We start from the raw sequence: 23084 nt of genomic DNA on the forward strand, positions 1-23084 counted from the left end.
AAATTTTTTATGTAATCAAAATTGAATAAGATTTGTGAATATTTAATTTTGAGCACTTGCTGTCAATATACTGTACATGACAAATGACATTGATTATAAAAACTTGACTTTGTCATTTTTGTTTCATTTAAATCTTGAAATCTTTTATGGATTCCTATTTTTAAGTTTTTTGATGGTAAGAAATAGATCTTTGTTATTCTCATAAATTTAAAGCTCATAATATAATGCATATGAATTCACAAGGAATATATTAGGAATTATCTTGATCTGGAATTTAAGCAATCAGTTTTAGTTTATATAAGTTCTATGATTCTATTTATCTTTTTCTTTTTTCTTTTAGGTTTCATTGAACATGATGACTGGTTCAGAAAGACAAGAGGATCACTCTGGTCAAGTCAACCCAGAACTGCATGAGATAAGTCAGATGGTCAAGTGTAGAATGCAGAGTATAGGTCAGCCTCTTAGTGACTATGGTAAGTGTTTGAACCCCGGTTGACCAGTTCAATATGTGTTGACTCTGTAGTGGTAAGAACAGAATTATTCATGGTATAACAGACTTTCTATAATGGACTTACTCACTGTAATATACTTGTAAGCTTAATAAGCTGAAGTCAGGTTGACTTTAATAATAATAATATGTCATCAGGGTTGAGCTATTAATTTTATAAAAAATCTTATTTTTAGCTCGACTATTCGAAGAATATGAGAGCTATTGTAGTCGCCCCGGCGTTGGCGTCAGCGTCCGCGTCTGCGTTGGTTAAAGTTTTTTGTAAAGTCAAATATTTCAATTATTACTTGAGATATTCAATTGAAACTTACAATACTTATTCATAGTAACAAGGTACATCAGATTGACAAGTTGGATAACTCTGCCTACAATATTGATAGAATTATGCCCCTTTTTAACTTAGAAATTTTGGTTAAAGTTTTTTGTAAAGTCAAATATCTCAATTATTGCTTGAGATATTCAATTGAAACTTACAATACTTATTTATAGTAACAAGGTACATCAGGTTGACAAGTTGGATAACTCTGCCTACAATATTGACAGAATTATGCCCCTTTTTAACTTAGAAATTTTGGTTAAAGTTTGTTGTAAAGTCAAATATCTCAATTATTGCTTGAGATATTCAATTGAAATTTAAAATACTTATTTATAGTAACAAGGTACATCAGATTGACAAGTTGGATAACTCTGTCAACAATATTGACAGAATTATGCCCCTTTGGAACTTAGAAATTTTGGTTAAAGTTTTTTTGTAAAGTCAAATATCTCAATTATTGCTTGAGATATTCAATTGAAATTTAAAATACTTTTTAGCTCGACTATTCGAAGAATATGAGAGCTATTGTAGTCGCCCCGGCGTCGGCGTCCGCGTCGGCGTCCGCGTCGGCGTCGGCGTCTGCGTTGGTTAAAGTTTTTTGTAAATTCAAATATCTCAATTATTGCTTGAGATATTCAATTGAAACTTACAATACTTATTTATAGTAACAATGTACATCAGATTGACAAGTTTGATAATTCTGCCTACAATATTGACAGAATTATGCCCCTTTTTTAACTTAGAAATTTTGGTTAAAGTTTTTTGTAAATTCAAATATCTCAATTATTGCTTGAGATATTCAATTGAAACTTACAATACTTATTTATAGTAACAATGTACATCAGATTGACAAGTTGGACAACTCTGTCTACAATATTTACAGAATTATGCCCCTTTTTAACTTAGAAATTTTGGTTAAAGTTTTTTGTAAATTCAAATATCTCAATTATTGCTTGAGATATTCAATTGAAACTTACAATACTTATTTATAGTAACAATGTACATCGGATTGACAAGTTGGACAACTCTGTCTACAATATTTACAGAATTATGCCCCTTTTTAACTTAGAAATTTTGGTTAAAGTTTTTTGTAAATTCAAATATCTCGATTATTGCTTGAGATATTCAGTTAAAACTTACAATACATAGAGGATATTTGTTTGTTTGTGTGTAAGATGAAATTTTATTTCATCGAGTGGGCTTTAAAAACAGTATTCTCACGAGTGGCGAAGCCACGAGTGAGAATACTGTTTTTAAAGTTCACGAGATGAAATAAAATTACATCTTACACAACAAACAGACAAATTTTCTTTTTATTTTATGCTTAAAAACAAGTTAAAACGAAATTTCCATAATTTTAACGTTAATATTAAAACTGTTTCCCCCATTGAGAGCCCCATTTATTCGGAATTTCTCATTAAAAAAAAGAAGTCTTGAGCTGAAAAATAAGTCCGCCAATCAACATTAAATGACGGTGATATTTATTAATTTTATTAAAAAAATATGAATGATCGCTTGTTTTTATAATAAAGACAAACAATTCTTGTAGGAGAAAAAGTCCAACCATCCATCCATATTTCTGTTACTTAGTGCGAATTTATATTAGACCTGGCTTTGTAAATTGTAAGCGGCAGCCATTTTTTAAAGTTGTGTATTTCACGGGAGGAAAATAAATGTGTAAGATTCAGAGGGATATAATTTGGATTTGTTAGTCATACACATTTTTAAAAGAAAGAAAACTTATTTGAGGATTGTAACAGACAAAAAATAAGTGTTGACAGATGTGAAAACATTCAGAAAAGGAGCTAGGAAAATGGAAAACTTGGAAACCTGCTCAAGAACGCTGGGTTGATTTAACTTATTCTTCGAGTTATGGCTGTCAATGCTTTCAATTTTTCATAAAGCATACGGCAGTTATTGCTCGTAGGATACTTTAATATGGCCAAATGTCATCAAGAGCAGTTTTGCATGGGGAAGGAATGTATTTTTGAGACTGTCAAAATGAAACAAAAAAAACGAAATTTGGTGATTGGAATTTCATGAATTTGAATGAATAGAAGTAAGTTTTCTTCTTTTTATTACTTTTGACATTTAAGTTATTTATCAATTTCAGTTTTGCTTTTTCTTTAAACAGCCTGACATTGTCAGAATTGTCAGCAAAAATAAAATTGAGGTACCACATGGGGAAAATCTTAAAAAAGTAGTTTCGTCATTGAAAAGAGTGAAATTATATTTTGATAATTTTCACTGTGAAATTACCAAATATAATTTTCACGGATAAATCAGTAATCCACTGAAAAGCATAAAATAATTATTTATAGTAACAATGTACATCAGATTGACACTTTGGATAACTCTACCTATAATATGTACAGAATAATGCCCCTTTATAACTTAGAAATGTTGGTTAAAGTTTTTTTGTAAAGTCAAATATCTCAATTATTGCTTGAGATATTCAATTGAAATTTACAATACTTTTTTATAGTAACAATGTACATCAGTTTGCAAAATTGCATAACTCTGTCTGCAATATTTGCAGAATTATTTGCCCCTTTGAAACTTAGAAATTTTGGTTAAAGGTCTTCAAAGATATTTACTTGAAACTTTACACATGTACTTAGGGTCATAATTGGAGAGTCATAATTGTATGTCACTGACCAAGTTCCATAACTCTACTTGCATTTAGGCTGATTCATATCCCCTTTTCTACTTAGTCTCTAGGTTAATGTTTACATGCAAGTTTTACATATCTCAATAAGTATTAAAGATATTTATTTAAAACTTCACATATGCATTAAGAATTTAATTGTAGGTCACTGACCAAGATCCATAATTCTATCTTGCATTTAGGCTGATTTTTCTCCCCTTTTTCAACTTAGAAATTCATGGAAAAGTTTTGCTTGTAAGCTGTTATCTCCATAACAATTGAAGAGTTTGTTAGTTTTTGGGACATTTTTATGCATTATTAATAATAAAGCAGTGATTTACTTGATAAAACATCTTAATAACAAGCCTTTGTACCTTTTCGGTCAATTTTATGTATTCATAGGTAACTAGCATTATTATACTCAATAAACACTCTTGTGACAAATTTTTGAATAGTCGAGCCAATACTGTCCTCCGACAGTTCTTGTTTATTGTAACAATGTACATCAGTTTGCAAAATTGCATAACTCTGCCTGCAATATTTGCAGAATTATTTGCCCCTTTGAAACTTAGAAATTTTGGTTAAAGGTTAAAGGTCTTCAAAGATATTTACTTGAAACTTTACACAAGCACTTAGGGTCATAATTGGAGGGTCATAATTGTTTGTCACTGACCAAGTTCCATAACTCTATCTTGCATTAAGGCTGATTCATATCCCCTTTTCTACTTAGTCTCTTGGTTAATGTTTACATGCAAGTTTTACATATCTCAATAACTATTAAAAATATTTATTTAAAACTTCACATATGAATTTAGGGTCATAATTGTAGGTCACTGACAAAGATCCATTATTCTATCTTGCATTTAGGCTGATTTTCTCCCCTTTTTAAACTTAGAAATTCATGGTAAAGTTTTGCTTGTAAGCTGTTATCTTAATACCTACTGAAGGGTTTGTGCCATTTTTGGGACAACTTTATGCATTCATAATAATAAAGCAGTGATTTACTTGATAAAACATCTTAATAACAAGCCTTTGTACCTTTTCTGTCAAATTTATGTATTCATAGGTAATTAGTATTATTATACTCAATAAAACACCCTTGTGACATTACCTTCCGAAAAGTCAAGCCAATACTGTATAATTAGACTCTCTCTAAGGCCTATAACATGAATTTATAAAAAAAAATTTGCCCTTTTGTGAACTTAAAAAATTTAACATTTTCAAGGCTCTTTTACTATCAAGCACTTAGAATAGTCGAGCGTGCTGTCCTACCGACAGCTCTTGTTTTATAAATTTTTAGAATAATTTTTATAAAAAATCATTTTATTTCATCTATAATTACATTTTTGTATTTCTAAGGCCGGGGACGTATGAGAATTTAAATGTTAGAATATTGTTTTTTACATTTCAAATATATTTTGAAGATTGATTTTCATATGGTTTTGTCAATGTCTATTTCTCTCATTTCCTGTTCAAAATTGTTTGAGTCTGAATATTGATATTATTTCTGCATGCATTATGATATTATTTTATATATTATTACCAATTGTAACTCATTATATTTTATGTATTATTTTCGCGTTACTCATTATATTGTATGCATTATTATGAGTGACTCATTATATTTTATGAATTATTTCCAAGTTACTCATCCTATTTTATGTATTATTTCCAAATTAAAGTCATTATATTTTATTTATTATTTACAAGTAACTGAAGATCATACTTTATGTATATATTTCCTAGTAACTCATTATATTTTATTAATCATTTGTAAAGTAATTCACAAGATAATAAATCTTTTCAGAAATCTCGGGTAAGGATTGATATTTATGCAATTTGATTAAAACCTATTGAATTTTCTGCAACACCATATATTACTTAACATCCAGCTACATTCGCCCAGTCATGCATGATAATAAAGCATTTAATTCTTCGAGTCATCTGTAAGTCCAGGAAATAAAGCTATTTCACAACAATTCCTCCAATATTTGCCATGATTTTTTCCTTTAGAGATCCTGTTACACAAATATTTCCTTAGTTATGACCTTTTCTTCATCTTGTAGAAATCTTTTACTGTCACAGTTTCAGAGTTTTTGACATGAGCTCATTTTTGTTAAATCCTTATCTTCCACAGTTTCTGCACTTTTTACATTGAAGTCTTTTTGTATTTCCCAGACTTTGACATATTTAGCTCAATAAGAAGATCATGGGATTTGTTTAATTTTTGGGCACCCAACAATTGATCTTAGTCATTAATTCTTATCGCTTGTGATTCAGAAATCATGTGGGATTGATAGTCGGTCACTTACAGAGAAATTGGTAATTGCTCACAGGTTAGTTATCAAGAAAAGCTGGGTGGGTGGACCAATGCATATGACCAAAATAAGTTAAAAGTCAGTGTTTAATTAAACAAACTAACAATCTTTTGAAATAAACTTTCCTTTTAATATCCTATACCAAAACCACTTCTCAGATTTTGACATGGCAGCTCATCTTTTTCATATCCTTTACCAAAACCACTTCTCAGATTTTGACATGAGCTCATCTTTTTTATATCCTTCACCACAACCACTTCTCAGATTTTGACATGAGCTCATCTTTTTGATAAAACAACTTCTCAGATTTTGATATGATCTCATCATGTGTTCCCAAACTATGACATGCATGTGTATAAAGGCATGACCTTTAACTTCTGTAAGATGCAGGGGAACGTCGACATCAAGGCAAAGATCGTCTTTTAACTTTGAAATATTTAAAGCTTCTGTAGGTGTTTATATGATCATTAGTTAAGTAGGTGAAATTACTTCATCCATTTTCATTATAATAATATCATATACATGCTTAACTGAAATAATGTTTGATTTTGGTGTAAATGCTAACTTAAATAATGTTTGACAGCATAATTTAGCGGTCATATGTCAACTTTGACAAACCTAGGTGTCTTTCTTTTCTTGACCATTCAATACCTGGCCTGTCTTTGATTTTTTTTTTTTGATTACTCAAAAATGAAAAAAATTAAAAATGTATCTGGGCATATATTATCCTTCCTTTGCAGTGCTCTTGTTATTTATACACTTGATCTTTACAAAATATTTATAAGTCTGAAAATATGCAAGTGTAACATGTGTCATATGGACACATTTCTCATTGTTTCTACAAGTGATTGATATATCAGTGAAATAAATCCACAGTAGTTTTATCAATAAGAAAGGAGAGCCTGTACTTAAAAATATATGCATAATACTTAAGAAATATATGCATAAGTTTTAGGAACAGTGTTCCGAATGTGCACATCATGTGACATGATCAGGCAACTTATGTGGTGCCTGAAGAGATATAATATTATGTTTTGTCCTTATTCACATTTCAGATGACAAGAATGAAAAGAGAGATACTATTTCCTATGTAGTGATTAATCCTGGCTATGATTTACAGCTCAAACTCGGAGATGTTGTGTATGTTATTTTAATCCTATATTTTGTTTTAAATATTCTAGCTTGCATATCAGACAGGATTATCTGCTGTTTACACTGGTGCTAGAAAAACCTGTCTTAATTACACACCCCATGTATGACAAGTCACGTGTTTTAAACGATGTCATTCCCACGCACTTAAAATTATGAATGAATTGCATTCTTTGGATGACGTCATTGTGCCGTTATGAATGAAGATATAAATTTATACGCTACTATAAGAAAAAAGTGCTAAATGAAAATATTAGTTTCGTAATTTCTTTTCATATTTTCATTTATTTGTAATATGCAAGAAAAAGAATCAAACACCGGCTGTCGTCACAGACAGGGATATCTAGCCTCGTTACAGCCGTAAACAGTTACCCTTGAGCTAGATATTCCGGTATGTACCAGCAGCCAGTGTAAGATTCTTATATACTTGTTATTATAATTATGATTTATATTAATTTATCTATTTTTGTTTGTTTTTCTTTCTTCTAATATTTGATATTTTAATTTTTTGCAATGTAAAAAAACTTTATAATGTTCAAGGTTCCCATTAATTTACAGATATAAGTGATATCTTTTTGGAAATTGCAAATGGTGTAAATTATGTAAAGGGAGATAACTTATTGTTAATAATTTTAACCAAATTATGCATGGTATTTGTTGTCAGAGTTGCGTTTTGCTATCATTTCAAACATTGTTGCGTTGTGTTGAGCATGCATAATAGGATTCTTATAGGAATACCTTAATTGATCTGGAATTTGTATGTTACTAGGATATGATCTCAAGACTGTTACTTGTTCTAATAAAATCCATGAGTGGAAAAAGCGAGTAATGGATCATTATACTCCTATAACTCTTTTTATAACATACATGTCAGGGGACTGTCCGTGGCCGAGTGGTTGATGTTGTTGACTTAAATTAAACAACTTGCCGCTCACCACTGGGTTCGAATCATACATCAACTTTGGATTCTTTCATGTGAGGAAGCGATGCAGCTAGCTGACAGAACGTTCATGTTCTACTTGGGTGCCTTTTTGTACCGGACACAATGCACGGAGGGGCACCTGAGGTCTTCCACAACCAGTAAAGCTTGAACGTACCTGTAAATGTTTTCCGTTAAAAATAGTCAAGAATGCGCAGATAAGATTTTAACACTTTTCTTTATTCATCATGGAATAATATCAATGTGATACAACAATGCGATTCTCTGAAATTAATAAAATAAACAAACTAAATACTGATTACAACGCATTTGAATAAAATAAAATAAATTGTCAAAAATAATAATGTTAATACAAATCATAAATATACGATATTACCTTTACAATAATAGACTTAAATCTATGCAAATAATAATGTTATTTTATATTTCCGCAAATAATTCCGTTTATAATTTAATTCACGGCAAATATTGTAAAGTTCATCATCATTTAAACAATATTGAATTTTTACTATTAAAATTCATACATAATAAATAACTAGCTTACCGATTATGATCTACTTTCCATTGGAAAACATCAATAAACAAAACACATCAACAATTTAAGCACTTCCGCCCAAGGCAAAACAACATATCAAAGTAACGGTTAATGACGTCACCGTAAACAATTTAATGACGTCTCTTTACGGGAAACAAAATAAGACGTTACGTTTGGCGGAAATAGTGAAGCTATGTTAAATTGAAAGAGTCAAACAATGTTTTTAATAGTAAAACTATCGAAAAAATCAAACTATGAAAATTATGTGATTATAATAAATAAATTTACAATTAAGAACTATAATTCTTACAGTACCAATATTACCCATACTGTGTGGGTGTGACATAAAACCAAATCAAAACAAACAAACAAAACATACATTTACCTATTTATATTCAACCTTTACATAATTGGCATAATGCCAGAAACTTGTTTCTCTGTCATATTTTTACATGTGATTCTTGCATTATATGTAGAAGAACATATTATTAAACCAAGCACAAATTATAATTAAATTTTTTTTGTTACCCCTTAACATATATCATCATTGGACAACTGTACATATTATAATTGTTTAACTTTCAGTTATTTGATACGACCGAGTTCTTTATCTCCAAAACCTTCACCATTGATAGATGAGAGGAAGCAGATGCAGCATCATATGAATGGGGTAATGTGTTGTCTTTCCACAGTGAGATATATTCTAAATCACACACTGTGACAAATTTCTTTGTAATGTAATAATATATCATAATAATATAATGAAATATTAGATCTACTAATAATAAAGCAATATGTATATGATTTTGTGTTTATTTCTTATTATTATTGAAAGGCTGATAGTGCAAATATGTTATATTTATAATCTCATAACTTTAAAGTGAATTTTAGGGGTGCTGCAGAAAATGTTTACATGATTGAATTTTAAAATATCATAAATTTAAAGCAATCCATTTTCTTTATTTGTATTACACTAGTCTACATGTCCTTGCCTTTATAAGTATTGAAAGATTTATGTTGCTTTAATTAGTTAAATTTTGGGTTTCATAAGTGAAATATATTCTATATCACTGACTCGGTATATGTTTTATCATGAAAATAAATCCAAAGTTTTTTTAATGATGCAAAGAAAATAACAAATATTTCCTATAGATCAGCCTTTAAAATTTTATGTTCTGTTTGTTATTTAGAAAAGAGAGGAACCAACAGGGGCAGATAACTCTGAGATACAAACATCTGACTCGGTTGTTAAGACAAAAGGACGACTCGTTAAAGATGGAAACAATCGGGTAAGATTTGAACAATGACAAAAATGATTTGTAAATATATTATATATTGTCAATTAAGTAATATTCATGCACATTTTGAAATGTACTGATGAAAGTTAATATTGGTGAATAGTCTGAAAAATACAAGAACATATTTTTCTTGCATATCAGAGAGGGAATTCTACCGTTTACATCAAGGGTAGAAAAAAAAACAACACCCTAGTATGTGACAAGCCATGTGCTTTAAATTATATGATTCACACACACCTTTCCTGTATGAATTGTGTGCTTCGGATGAAAACATTAAGCTTTTATGAAAGATGTTGTAAACTCATAAAGAAATAAGTGCTAAATGAAAATAGTAGATTTAGATAGGGTTTTCAATTTCTTTCTGAAATAAGATTTTTAATGTAATATGCAAGAAAAAAAATCTAACACTGGCTGTTGTTACAGACAGGAATATCTAGCACTTGGGTTTTTAAGCGGAAATTCCACAGTCTTGTTACACTACAGTAAACAGCTACATACCCTCATGCTAGATATTCCTGTCTGTATCAGCAGCTGGTATTGGATTTCTTCAATGCCCATTCTTAAAACGTATTCATACAAGTAAATATGCATACACAATCATCTATTGATCTGCCAATACATATGCAATAACGTGCTGTTCCCTTCTTTAGCTTTAAGGTATTGGAAGCCCTCAAGATAACATTTAACTTTATTCAAAGCAGGGTGAATCTGTTTTGCAAATTGAACTGTACAAGCTTTCAGAACAACTTTTGATTTGTTCAGACAGTTCTTGGTAATGGCCACTATAACATCAGAAGATGTAATCACATTTTGCATTATTTATTTTCAGATCCCAATAATATATATGGATGACATTCTTGGTAATGGCCACTATAGCATCAGAAGATGTAATCACATTTTGCATGATTTATTTTTCAGATCCCAATAATATATATGGATGACATTCTTGGTAATGGCCACTATAGCATCAGAAGATGTACTAATCACATTTTGCATGATTTATTTTTCAGATCCCAATAATATATATGGATGACATTCTTGGTAATGGCCACTATAGCATCAGAAGATGTAATCACTTTTTGCATTATTTATTTTTCAGATCCCAATAATATATATGGATGACATTCTGGTAATGGCCACTATAACATCAGAAGATGTCATCACATTTTACATTATTTATTTTCAGATCCCAATAATATATATGGATGACATTCTTGGTAATGGCCACTATAGCATCAGAAGATGTCATCACATTTTGCATTATTTATTATTCAGATCCCAATAATATATATGGATGACATTCTTGGTAATGGCCACTATAGCATCAGAAGATGTAATCACATTTTACATTATTTATTTTCAGATCCCAATAATATATATGGATGACATTCTTGGTAATGGCCACTATAGCATCAGAAGATGTAATCACATTTTGCATGATTTATTTTCAGATCCCAATAATATATATGGATGACATTCTTGGTAATGGCCACTATAACATCAGAAGATGTAATCACATTTTGCATTATTTATTTTCAGATCCCAATAATATATATGGATGACATTCTTGGTAATTGCCACTATAGCATCAGAAGATGTAATCACATTTTGCATGATTTATTTTTCAGATCCCAATAATATATATGGATGACATTCTTGGTAATGGCCACTATAACATCAGAAGATGTAATCACATTTTGCATTATTTATTTTCAGATCCCAATAATATATATGGATGATATTCTTGGTAATGACCACTATAGCATCAGAAGATGTAATCACATTTTGCATGATTTATTTTCAGATCCCAATAATATATATGGATGACATTCTTGGTAATGGCCACTATAGCATCAGAAGATGTAATCACATTTTGCATTATTTATTTTCAGATCCCAATAATATATATGGATGACATTCTTGGTAATGGCCACTATAGCATCAGAAGATGTAATCACATTTTGCATGATTTATTTTCAGATCCCAATAATATATATGGATGACATTCTTGGTAATGGCCACTATAGCATCAGAAGATGTAATCACATTTTGCATTATTTATTTTCAGATCCCAATAATATATATGGATGACATTCTTGGTAATGGCCACTATAACATCAGAAGATGTAATCACATGTTGCATTATTTATTTACAGATCCCAATAATATATATGGATGACATTCTTAGTAATAGCCACTATAAATCAGAAGATGTAATCACATTTTGCATTATTTATTTTCAGATCCCAATAATATATATGGATGACATTCTTGGTAATGGCCACTATAAACATCAGAAGATGTAATCACATTTTGCATTATTTATTTTTTCAGATCCCAATAATATATATGGATGACATTCTTGGTAATGGCCACTATAACATCAGAAGATGTCATCACATTTTGCATTATTTATTTTCAGATCCCAATAATATATATGGATGACATTCTTGGTAATGGCCACTATAACATCAGAAGATGTCATCACATTTTGCATTATTTATTTTCAGATCCTAATAATATATATGGATGACATTCTTGGTAATTGCCACTATAACATCAGAAGATGTAATCACATTTTTCATTATTTATTTTCAGATCCCAATAATATATATGGATGACATTCTTGGTAATGGCCACTATAACATCAGAAGATGTAATCACATTTTGCATTATTTATTTTCAGATCCCAATAATATATATGGATGACATTCTTGGTAATGGCCACTATAACATCAGAAGATGTAATCACATTTTGCATTATTTATTTACAGATCCCAATAATATATATGGATGACATTATGGCCACTATAACATCAGAAGATGTCATCACATTTTGCATTATTTATTTTCAGATCCCAATAATATATATGGATGACATTCTTGGTAATGGCCACTATAACATCAGAAGATGTAATCACATTTTGCATTATTTATTTTCAGATCCCAATAATATATATGGATGACATTCTTGGTAATGGCCACTATAACATCAGAAGATGTAATCACATTTTGCATTATTTATTTTCAGATCCCAATAATATATATGGATGACATTCTTGGTAATGGCCACTATAGCATCAGAAGATGTAATCACATTTTGCATTATTTATTTTCAGATCCCAATAATATATATGGATGACATTCTTGGTAATGGCCACTATAACATCAGAAGATGTAATCACATTTTGCATTATTTATTTTCAGATCCCAATAATATATATGGATGATATTCTTGGTAATGACCACTATAGCATCAGAAGATGTAATCACATTTTGCATGATTTATTTTCAGATCCCAATAATATATATGGATGACATTCTTGGTAATGGCCACTATAGCATCAGAAGATGTAATCACATTTTGCATTATTTATTTTCAGATCCAATAATATATATGGATGACATTCTTGGTAATGGCCACTATAGCATCAGAAGATGTAATCACATTTTGCATGATTTATTTTCAGATCCCAATAATATATATGGATGACATTCTTGGTAATGGCCACTATAGCATCAGAAGATGTAATCACATTTTGCATTATTTATTTTCAGATCCCAATAATATATATGGATGACATTCTTGGTAATGGCCACTATAACATCAGAAGATGTAATCACATTTTGCATTATTTATTTTCAGATCCCAATAATATATATGGATGACATTCTTGGTAATGGGCCACTATAGCATCAGAAGATGTAATCACATTTTGCATTATTTATTTACAGATCCCAATAATATATATGGATGACATTCTTAGTAATGGCCACTATAACATCAGAAGATGTAATCACATTTTGCATTATTTATTTTCAGATCCCAATAATATATATGGATGACATTCTTGGTAATGGCCACTATAACATCAGAAGATGTAATCACATTTTGCATTATTTATTTTTCAGATCCCAATAATATATATGGATGACATTCTTGGTAATGGCCACTATAACATCAGAAGATGTCATCACATTTTGCATTATTTATTTTCAGATCCCAATAATATATATGGATGACATTCTTGGTAATGGCCACTATAACATCAGAAGATGTCATCACATTTTGCATTATTTATTTTCAGATCCTAATAATATATATGGATGACATTCTTGGTAATTGCCACTATAACATCAGAAGATGTAATCACATTTTTCATTATTTATTTTCAGATCCCAATAATATATATGGATGACATTCTTGGTAATGGCCACTATAACATCAGAAGATGTAATCACATTTTGCATTATTTATTTTCAGATCCAATAATATATATGGATGACATTCTTGGTAATGGCCACTATAACATCAGAAGATGTAATCACATTTTGCATTATTTATTTACAGATCCCAATAATATATATGGATGACATTATGGCCACTATAACATCAGAAGATGTCATCACATTTTGCATTATTTATTTTCAGATCCCAATAATATATATGGATGACATTCTTGGTAATGGCCACTATAACATCAGAAGATGTAATCACATTTTGCATTATTTATTTACAGATCCCAATAATATATATGGATGACATTCTTGGTAATGGCCACTATAGCATCAGAAGATGTAATCACATTTTACATTATTTATTTTTCAGATCCCAATAATATATATGGATGACATTCTTGGTAATGGCCACTATAACATCAGAAGATGTAATCACATTTTGCATTATTTATTTTCAGATCCCAATAATATATATGGATGACATTCTTGGTAATGGCCACTATAGCATCAGAAGATGTAATCACATTTTACATTATTTATTTTTCAGATCCCAATAATATATATGGATGACATTCTTGGTAATGGCCACTATAACATCAGAAGATGTAATCACATTTTGCATTATTTATTTACAGATCCCAATAATATATATGGATGAAATTCTTGATAATGGCCACTATAACATCAGAAGATGTACTAATCACATTTTGCATTATTTACTTTCAGATCCCAATAATATATATGGATGATATTCTTGCTAATGGCCACTATAGCATCAGAAGATGTAATCACATTTTGCATGATTTATTTTCAGATCCCAATAATATATATGGATGACATTCTTGGTAATGGCCACTATAACATCAGAAGATGTAATCACATTTTGCATTATTTATTTTCAGATCCCAATAATATATATGGATGACATTCTTGGTAATGGCCACTATAACATCAGAAGATGTAATCACATTTTGCATTATTTATTTTCAGATCCCAATAATATATATGGATGACATTCTTGGTAATGGCCACTATAACATCAGAAGATGTAATCACATTTTGCATTATTTATTTTTCAGATCCCAATAATATATATGGATGACATTCTTGGTAATGGCCACTATAACATCAGAAGATGTAATCACATTTTGCATTATTTATTTTCAGATCCCAATAATATATATGGATGACAGTGACACTGATGAAGAGATGACAGAAAATGATAAAACCACAAGCGAAAATACCGAGAGAAACAAAAACATCCCGACCTTTGACCTCATGACAGATGAAGAGCTAGATCAAGAGACATGTAACCATAGCGACCATATCAGTACACCGGAGACGCTTGAACCTCCGGTTATAGCTGTAAAAGGAACGGTGGTGTGACACATTGGTGTATTTCTGTCAACTGACTGTGTCCACACACACAAAAAGAAACAAAACTATTGTGTACTGGATGCTTATTTACCCGTTTTAATGGCAGTAAACTCTTACTACATGTACATGTTCAACCTGTGTAAAGTTTAGAGTGTTTAAGCATATTAAGCCTGGACTTAAATTATTTGGTGTTATTTACATGTATTTATTTAATAATTACATGTATTTCATGCTTTCCAGTGTTTTATTGTAATATATCAGATGATTATATTCTGATAAACCACTAGTGAAATTTATAAAATATAATTTTCACTGTAGCCGGACTATATCCGAATGCGGATGAAAAGAAAATCATAACTAAACGGAATAACAGGCAAAAATAAATGCCGTCATACGTAAATTGTGATTCTTTAGGGAAAGAAAGTCGATGTTACCATACATCATGTTAAAAATGTATCATAATTAGAGAAATTTAACAGAACTATATTTCAAAATTGATGATGTGACGTCATGATGTGATGACGTCACAAAGGAGAATGCGCGACGTTACGCGGCAAAATTAGTGAAAAATACTTAAAATCACTTAAAAAGCATGAAATAAAAAGAAAATTTATTTGTTTTACATATAAGATTGAAATATATTTCATTCGTGAACACCAGCTATTATATTTTCACTCGTGGCTACGCCACTCGTGAAAATATTGCATCTGGTGTTCACTCAGTGAAATTATATTTCAATCTTACATGCAAAACAAACAAATATCCTCTATGTATTTATTATCATTTAAGTTTTATTATTATTTACATGTATTTATTATTAATTACATGTATTAATTATTATTTACATGTATTTATTATTTTTTACATGTATTTATTATTACTTACATGTATTTATTGTTATTAACATGTGTTTATTATTTTTTACATGTACTTATTATTAATTACATATTAAACTTTATATTATTTTCATCTGATTTTTGGTATACCTATTACGTTATCAGGTAATATATGTTTTAAATTTTATCTTGTAAATCACAATTTCATTTTCACTAAAGGAACGTAACTGTGATATTTTCATCATTTATTGTAATTAATTTACCATGTTAACACACCCATAAGTCTGATCACTTATAAGACGGAGGCCAACATTTGATTCCTCCTGACTATATTGTATAGGAAATGTGTTTTGTTTTATTCATATATTTTTATTGTTTGATCATTAATTATGTCATTTTTAACCATCAAAAGAAAAATCACTTGTATGATTTGTTTTTTGTTAGTTTTGTATTTTAATGTTATAAGATTTTGTTTTCCATCATTCTTGATGATTTTTCACTTGGTTTTTCAGTGGTTGTGACTCTATGTTTAAAGTTGTTTTTGGTATATCTTTTTATAAACATGTATATAATCTGCGTCACGACAAAACCAACATAATGCGTTTGCGACCAGCATGGATCCAGACCAGCCTGCGCATCCCTGCAATCTGATCAGGATCCTTGCTGTTCACTATCAGTTTCTCTACTTGTAATAGGGTTTGTAAGCAAACAGCATGGATCCTGATCAGACTGCCCAGATGCGTAGGCTGGTCTGGATCCATGCTGGTCGCAGACCCATTAAGTTGGTTTTGTCATGACGCGGTTCATACAAATAACACACATTAAGGGAGTAAGTTTGAAAAATACTGGGTGGCTCTAATCTAAAGAACACAAAAAGGTTGTTATTTATAATTATATAGGTAAATTTGGATGGCGATGAGAGTTTCATATCCCAAGGTGTGGTTAAAATGTCCCATTTACTCTTTTTTTGTTGAGAGAATAATGTTAGCATATGCTCTCTCCACTTCTGGTAAGAATGAGTGTATCATGCCCTTTTTAGCTCGACTTTTCTATGAAAAGGGGAGCTATCCTACTCGCCCCGGCGTCGGCGTCGGCGTTGGCGTCACACCTTGGTTAAGTTTTTCGTACCACCCCACTTTATTTCAGAAGTATTACAAGTATGGCTTTGAAACTTACCATACTTGTTCACCATCATAACCTCCATCTACAGACAAGAGTACATAACTCTGTCAAGGTTTTTGACAGAATTATGGCCCTTTTTTGACTTAGAAAGTGTATTGAGCTTGGTTAAGTTTTTTGTACCACCTCACTTTATTTCAAAACCATTGGAGGTATTGCTTTGAAACTGACCATACTTGTTTACCATCACGACCTTCATCAACAGACAAGAGGACATAACTCTGTCAAGGTTTTTGACAGAATTATGCCCCTTTTTGACTTAGAAAATGCATTGAATATGGGTAAAATCCACTTATTGCCTTAACCCTTTGAGATATTGCTTTGAAACTTTTAATGCTATTTCACATCATTACCCCCATCTGTACGCAAGAGAAGGTAACTCTGTCAAGGATTTGTTTTAAAAATTAAGGCCTTTTATCGACTTAGAATCTTGGTTAAGTTTTTAGTACCAGTCCACTTTTTGACTGAACTGTTTGAGATATTAATTTGAAAGTTGGAATATGTCATTTACCAAGGTGTTCTGAGTGACGTAAAAATACCTTATTCTCTCAAAGTGGGTTTAATACTATTAAATTTATTTAAGGCTCAACTCAGTTTTTTTTTCTTTCTTACCAGCCCTCTTTTGACTTAAACATTTCAAACTTTGCTGCAGTGTTCAAGGGTATCACACAATTCAGTAAAATAATTCTTCACTAAATATCTTAATGCTCATGGCCATTGTTCACTTTAAAAATACAGAGATTCTTGTATTGCCTTTTACTGCAAAAACTTTTTTTATTGGCAAGCAATAAAAAAGTCGAGCGCGCTGTCTTACGGACAGCTCTTGTTTTTAGCCCAGGTGTCATACACAATAAACCACTGTTCCATTGAGATTGATTTTTCATGCCACCGCAGCATCTGCGATGCGGTGGCATATAGCGATTCACCTGTGTGTGTGTGTGTTTGTTTGTTTGTTTGTTTGTGTGTGTGTGTGTTATATAGATTATATAGTGAACTTAAAAAATCTTCTTGTGAAAAACCACTAGTCCAATTTCAACCAAACTTGGCAGGATTGATCCTTGGGTGAAGGGCTTCCAAAGTTGTTCAAAGAATTTAATTCCATGCAGAAATCTGGTTGCCATGGCAACCAAAAGGAATTATAAGAATAAATTTAAAAAATCTTCTTGTAAAGACCCAAAAGGCCTAGAGCTTAGATATTTTGCATAAGGCATTGTCTGGTAGACCTCTACCAAGATTGTTCAAATTTTAGCCCTGGGGTCAAAATCGGCCCCGCCCCGGGGGTCATTGATTTTCACTATATGTACATATAGTAAAAACTTAAAATACCTTTTTGTAAAGACCCATAGGCCTAGAGCTTAGATATTTTGCATAAGGTATTGTCTGGTAGACCTCTACCAATATTGTTCAAATTATAGCCCTGGGGTCAAAATCAGCCCTGCCCCGGGGGTCATGGATTTTCACTATATGTACGTATAGTAAAAATTTAAAATACCTTCTTGTAAAGACCCAAAAGGCCTAGAGCTTAGATATTTTGCATAATGCATTGTCTGATAGACCTCTATCCAGATTGTTCAAATTATTGCCCTGGGGTCAAAATCGGCCCGGCCCCGGGGGTCATTGATTTTCCTCATATTTACATAGTAAAAACTTATAGTAAAAACTTTAAAAAAAAATTTCTAGCAATTGACAAATGCTAGAGGTTAGATACTTTGCATGAAACATTGTGAAGTTAACCTCTAGCAAGAATGTTCAAATAATAGCCTTGGGGTCAAAATTGCCCCCGCCCCGGGGTCATTGATTTTCAATATATACATATAGTAAAAAATAAAAAAAATCTTATTGTCTGAAGATACAAGGCTTAGAGCTTTAATATTTGTTAAATGATATCATCTATAGGTACTCTACCAAAGTTGTTCAAATTTTGCCTCTTAAGTGTCAAAATAAAAAGTGAACTTTGATATCAGCTGACCTAGATTTTTACAAAGTGTATTACATGCTGTCCTTTGATGCAGTCATGAAATTTTAGGCTGTATGAAATATGACCTTCACCACCAAATTCACTGGACTCAAGTGCATTGATATAGTCCTACTCTGATCTTTTATTGAGTTAACAATAGATTTAACCACTAATCTGATAATAAGAATTAGATATGCATTATGACAATCTTCAATTGTATAGAAACAAAAAAAATCTGTTCCTACACTACTATTTAGTGTTGTATTAATGCGATGGCATAGCATTTTTCTCAAATGCAATCTTGTTTTTAAATCTTGTTCCTTCCAAGTTTTTCTTTACTTAATAACTTGGATTCTGTTTATTTTGGATGAATATTTTACATGCACACAATTGACGCTGATGTTATTGTTCAAGATATGTTTAAACTACTATATTAGGAGAAACAAAAATGTGATGTTTTAGTTCTTATTTATTAATGATAAAGATTATAACATGATTCGTGGTTTTAAAGTTTAATGAGTCGCCTATTTAAATATATGACTATCATAATTGTAAATTAAATGCATCATTATTTTGATTTAGTGATTTATTGTTCAGAATTGCACATACAAATTCTCAAAGGTGGATAAGAAATTGTTTATGAATGCATGATGTTCATTTTTTAACAACCTTTCTCCTGCTGAATATATTAAGTGGAGTTTTTAATTTAGTACAATCCTTTGTAAGTTTAATGATTTCAGAAAAAAATTGAGCTACAAACAGTTTAGGGCATGGTCATACTACACGGTTGTGTTGGCTAGCCTGGCATTAAACTTGTGGCAAATATAATCAGTTTAAACATGCAGCATAAATAACCACTTTAAACACACAGCAAATTTAATCAGTTTAAACACATTGCAAAATTTAAATAATCAGTTTAAACATGTGGCAAATATAACCAGTTTAAACACACAGCAAATTTAATCAGTTTAAACACATGGCAAATATAATCAGTTTTGACATGTGGCAAATATAATCAGTTTAAACACACGGCAAATATAATCAGTTTAAACACGGCCAATAAAATCAGTTTTAACACGCGGCAAATATAATTTGTTTAAACAATTGGGAAAAATAACCAGTTTAAACACACGGCAAATATAATCAGTTTAAACACACGGCAAATATAGTCAGTTTAAACACACGGCAAATATAATCAGTTTAAACACGCAGCAAATATAATCAGTTTAAACATGCGGCAAATATAATCAATTTAAACATGTGGCAAATAAAATCAGTTTAAACAGGTGGCAAATATAATCAGTTTAAACACATGGCAAATATAATCAGTTTATACACAGGGCATATATAATCAGTTTAAACACACAGCAAATATAATCAGTTTAAACACATGGCAAATTCAATCAGTTTAAACACACGGCAAATATAAATCAGTTTAAACACATGGCAAATATATTCAGTTTATACACAGGGCCAATATAATCAGTTTAAACATGCGGCAAATATAATCAGTTTAAACACACAGCAAATATAATCAGTTTAAACATGCAGCAAATATAATCAGTTTAAACACACGGCAAATATAATCAGTTTAAACACACGGCAAATATAATCAGTTTAAACACATGGCAAATATAATCAGTTTAAACACGCGGCAAATATAATCAGTTTAAACACTCGGCAAATATAATCAGTTTAAACACTCGGCAAATATAATCAGTTTAAACACTCGGCAAATATAATCAGTTTAAACACATGGCAAATATAATCAGTTTAAACACACGGCAAATATAATCAGTTTAAACACATGGCAAATATAATCAGTTTAATACACACGGCAAATATAATCAGTTTAAACACGCGGCAAATATAATCAGTTTAAACACGCGGCAAATATAATCAGTTTAAACACACGGCAAATATAATCAGTTTAAACACACTGCAAATATAATCAGTTTAAACACACGGCAAATAAAATCAGTTTAAAGATAGGGCAGATATTTTCAGTTTAAACACACGGCAAATATAATCAGTTTAAACATAGGGCAGATATTTTCAGTTTAAATACAAGGCAAATATAATCAGTTAAAACACGCGGCAAAATATAATCAGTTTAAACACGCGGCAAATATAATCAGTTTAAACACACGGCAGATTTAATCAGTTTAAACACGCGGTAAATATAATCAGTTTAAACACGCAGCAAATATAATCAGTTTAAACACGCAGCAAATATAATCAGTTTAAACACGCAGCAAATATAATCAGTTTTAAACACGCGGTAAATATAATCAGTTTAAACACGCAGCAAATATAATCAGTTTAAACACGCAGCAAATATAATCAGTTTAAACATGCGGCAAATATAATCAGTTGAAACACACGGCAAATATAATCAGTTTAAACACATGGCAAATATAATCAGTTTAAACACGCGGCAAATATAATCAGTTGAAACACAGAGCAAATATAATTAGTTTAAACATGTGGCAAATATAATCAGTTTAAACAATTGCAAATATAATCAGTTTAAACACGCGGCAAATATAATCAGTTTAAACACGCGGCAAATATAATCAGTTTAAACACGTGGCAAATATAATCAGTTTAAACACGCGGCAAATATAATCAGTTTAAACACGTGGCAAATATAATCAGTTTAAACACGTGGCAAATATAATCAGTTTAAACAAGTGGCAAATATAATCAGTTTAAACACGTGGCAAATATAATCAGTTTAAACACGTGGCAAATATAATCAGTTTAAACACGCGGCAAATATAATCAGTTTAAACACAAGGCAAATATAATCAGTTTAAACACGCGGCAAATATAATCAGTTTAAACACGCGGCAAATATAATCAGTTTAAACACGCGGCAAATATAATCAGTTTAAACACGCGGCAAATATAATCAGTTTAAACACGCGGCAAATATAATCAGTTTAAACACGCGGCAAATATAATCAGTTTAAACACGCGGCAAATATAATCAGTTTAAACACGCGGCAAATATAATCAGTTTAAACACGCGGCAAATATAATCAGTTTAAACACGCGGCAAATATAATCAGTTTCGGTTTCAGCAGGTTAAGGGTTGGCTAGATATTTGCACCAATTTTACCCATTTTATCAAATGTAGCATTTTATCAAGCCATTCCTGCAATGTTCAGTTTGCTCAACTTTAATACAAATTTGTTTTGTACCACATTTTATTTTTTTGTAAGAAACAATTTTATATTTGGATCTAGATTATCATAGTTGTTTTGTACATACTACATACCTAGTACCCTTTGCTCATTGATTGTTTGTTAAGGACTTTTTAAAAATGATGTGTGAGACTGTTACTTGGTTTTAATTTTTTAATTACTTTTTTATGCATTTTTATGGCTTTTTTTTACATGATATCAGAGAAAACGGGGAAAAAGCTGTTTGTATATTTACAAAACTGTAGTGCTTGAAATAGTCTAAATATGTAACTGTGTATTTTGATTAAAAATTGTGAAAGAAAATGTAACAGTACAAGTCAGAGTTGAGTTCCACTTAAACAGGTTGGACAACTATGTATGTTATGAAAGAAAATGAAACAGTATAAGTCAGAGTTGAGTTTCACTTAACGGAACGGATAACTATGTATGCACTGTTATATTCCGGGATATTAATACACCAGAAATGTAAATAAGTCACAGCATGTTTATTTATGGGTTGTGTGCAATATTATTCTTTAGAATCTCATACGTAATATTATACATGACATGTATTATATTGAATCTGTAATCTTAAAA

At 30.6% G+C, this 23084-nt stretch overlaps 1 protein-coding gene across 1 annotated transcript; it reads left to right on the forward strand.

Annotated features, from left to right (window-relative positions):
* Nucleotides 1–220: 220 nt before the first annotated feature.
* LOC132743347 (uncharacterized) lies at nucleotides 221–15536 on the forward strand. Its single transcript, XM_060731867.1, has 5 exons — nucleotides 221–473; nucleotides 6845–6929; nucleotides 8999–9083; nucleotides 9604–9702; nucleotides 15118–15536. The coding sequence occupies exons 1-5, from the start codon at nucleotides 353–355 to the stop codon at nucleotides 15334–15336; spliced, it is 609 nt and encodes a 202-aa protein (XP_060587850.1). The 5' UTR covers nucleotides 221–352; the 3' UTR covers nucleotides 15337–15536.
* The last annotated feature ends 7548 nt before the right edge of the window (nucleotides 15537–23084 follow it).

Source organism: Ruditapes philippinarum, unplaced genomic scaffold (genome assembly GCF_026571515.1).
Source record: "Ruditapes philippinarum isolate M1 unplaced genomic scaffold, ASM2657151v2 ctg4940_1_1_1_1, whole genome shotgun sequence".
Classification (NCBI taxonomy): Eukaryota; Metazoa; Mollusca; class Bivalvia; order Venerida; family Veneridae; genus Ruditapes; species Ruditapes philippinarum.